We start from the raw sequence: 2,143 nt of genomic DNA on the forward strand, positions 1-2,143 counted from the left end.
CCTTCTCACACTGGTGTGTCGGGCTCAGGAGAAAGCTGGCCAGCATCTGGGGAGCTTCGTGGTGCTCTCAGGAGGAAACCACTCCAGCCTTGGGGAACAGCTAGACCCTTCCGAGCCACCTCCCACCCCGGACTTCTGCAGGGGCTACTTTGACGTGATGGGGCAGTGGGACCCCCCCTTTAACTGCAGCTCGGGGGAGTTCATCTTCTGCTGCGGCACTTGTGGCTTCAGGTTTTGCTGCAAGTTCAAGAAGACAAGGCTGGATCAAAGCACCTGCACAAACTATGAGACACCATTGTGGATGAACACTGGGAAGCCTCCTTCCCGCATAGATGACCCTCTGCACGACCCTACCAGGGATAAAACCAACCTCATTGTCTACATAATCTGTGGGGTTGTGGCAGTCATGGTGCTAGTGGGGATCTTCACCAAACTAGGGCTGGAGAAGGCACACAGACCTCAGCGGGAGCACATGTCCAGGTAAGGCTGAGTGCCAGGCAGTGGGGTCCCCTTTTCCCCCTACCTCTCCCCCTACCGCTAAAGAGGAGAGAGGAGCCTATGTATTCCTGCTAAAAAAATAACTCCTGCCAGGCTGGCTGCACGCCTGTGCAAAGCGACTGAGAGAGACCAACTTTGGAGAGCAGAGCTTCTGTGGTTCTCCAAGCCCAGGTTATCAAAGCACATGCATATTGAAGAGGGCTAGAAATAATTGTGGAGTCTGCACAGACAGTAGTCCATTTTTATCTGCGGTGTCTGACCCTCTCCCCAACAAGATCCAGCAAGTGTTCCCAGATATACTGTGCATGAATAGGAAAACAAAAAAAATCCCGAAATGAGCAACACAATTATAGAAAGCCTGATGGGCTCCCTCTTCCAACTGTTTCAAAGCTTGGAAAATGTTTTTACTTCTCAACAGAAGGATGTAAACAAATGTCATCTCACCCTCCCTCTCCAGCTGTAATATGGTTTTGGCAGGACCTTCCCTACTCCCCCAAACCTTGCAAGTGTGTGAGCTATTTGTAAAATTTCTAAGCAGTAAAAATGAGCCAGGGTGGAAGGGAAGAGGGAGACATAAAAAGGAAAAGCTATTGTAGAATTCCCTAACATTTTTTCAGATGGTGTTGAGAGGTAAAAATTGGAATCTGGAAGTCTTGTCTCACCCATATATGTGTGTGTTATACTCTGTATCCACAGTGTAATGGCTGAGTTATATCAAAGGGAACCTCCCCCACCTGGAGTTAGGCATGCTATGTACTGTCTACTCCAGATACTGGTTGCCTAGCGGTGGATAGGCAGGTGGGCAACTCAGGACAGAGCCCAATCGCTTTAACAACGCATTCCAAACTCAGATTGTCACAGCACTTCAAAATTAAGGCATAACACATTTGTCAAGTTTGCAGTATGTCTGATTCTTTATGCTAATCCCAGAAACATGAAAGTAAAGCAGATGGGGAAAAGGCATTAAAAAAGGCAAACAGCTCCATTAAAGAGTCTAAATAGATTCCAGCATATTGGGCAACTTCAGTGAGGAAATGCAATTAAAAGGATACCTCCTACTGGACATGCAGTGTGGCAGAAAGCTTCCTTTTGCCCTGACAGGTAATGGTGTAGTTCACAATTTCAAAGCTTAGATGAGGAGTCGTTCTTTGAAAGATAATCGAAAGATCAACTCAGTGCTTGGAGTGTTATTTTTTTATTGAAGTTTCTGTATGACTTTTTGATTAACTGCTTATACCTAAATGAACAGAGAAAGCCACAAAAATACTCCTGGAAATGTGTTGCTAGTTCACTAGCAATTATTGGTTATTTATAAACTGGTTGATGTGGATATGCTTTTACTACTGAGGAACAAAGCACATTGCAGAAATTTTAGTCAACATTGTGTGTCAGTGATATTTTTGCAAAGATTATTTTTGTTGAGCAAGGTATAATAATCCTTTAGACATTTTGAATATTCTCAAACACTAAATCGAGAAAAAGAATACACAGATCCCAGTTTCTGTGTTTAAACCTTACTCTTAAACTACAGAGCTTGTTTGGAAGAAGCTCTCCCTTGCTTCAGCCTCCTTCTGTAGCGTCAGACAAAAAGACAGGGCTCGTAACAGTTACAAAAACCAGGACAGGGTGAAGTTGTAGCCATTCC

The 2,143-nt window shown here is 44.7% G+C and overlaps 1 protein-coding gene across 1 annotated transcript in view; it reads left to right on the top strand.

Moving 5' to 3' along the window:
* The first annotated feature begins 7 nt into the window (after nucleotides 1-7).
* Nucleotides 8-2,143, top strand: part of SHISA9 (shisa family member 9) — a 177,863-nt gene continuing 175,727 nt past the window's right edge. The window contains exon 1 of the mRNA XM_010138322.1: nucleotides 8-480. Coding sequence (XP_010136624.1) covers nucleotides 158-480 — 323 coding nt within the window. The 5' untranslated portion in view covers nucleotides 8-157. The remainder of the gene's footprint in view (nucleotides 481-2,143) is intronic.

This window comes from Buceros rhinoceros, unplaced genomic scaffold (genome assembly GCF_000710305.1).
Source record: "Buceros rhinoceros silvestris isolate BGI_N320 unplaced genomic scaffold, ASM71030v1 scaffold1556, whole genome shotgun sequence".
Lineage (NCBI taxonomy): Eukaryota > Metazoa > Chordata > Aves > Bucerotiformes > Bucerotidae > Buceros > Buceros rhinoceros.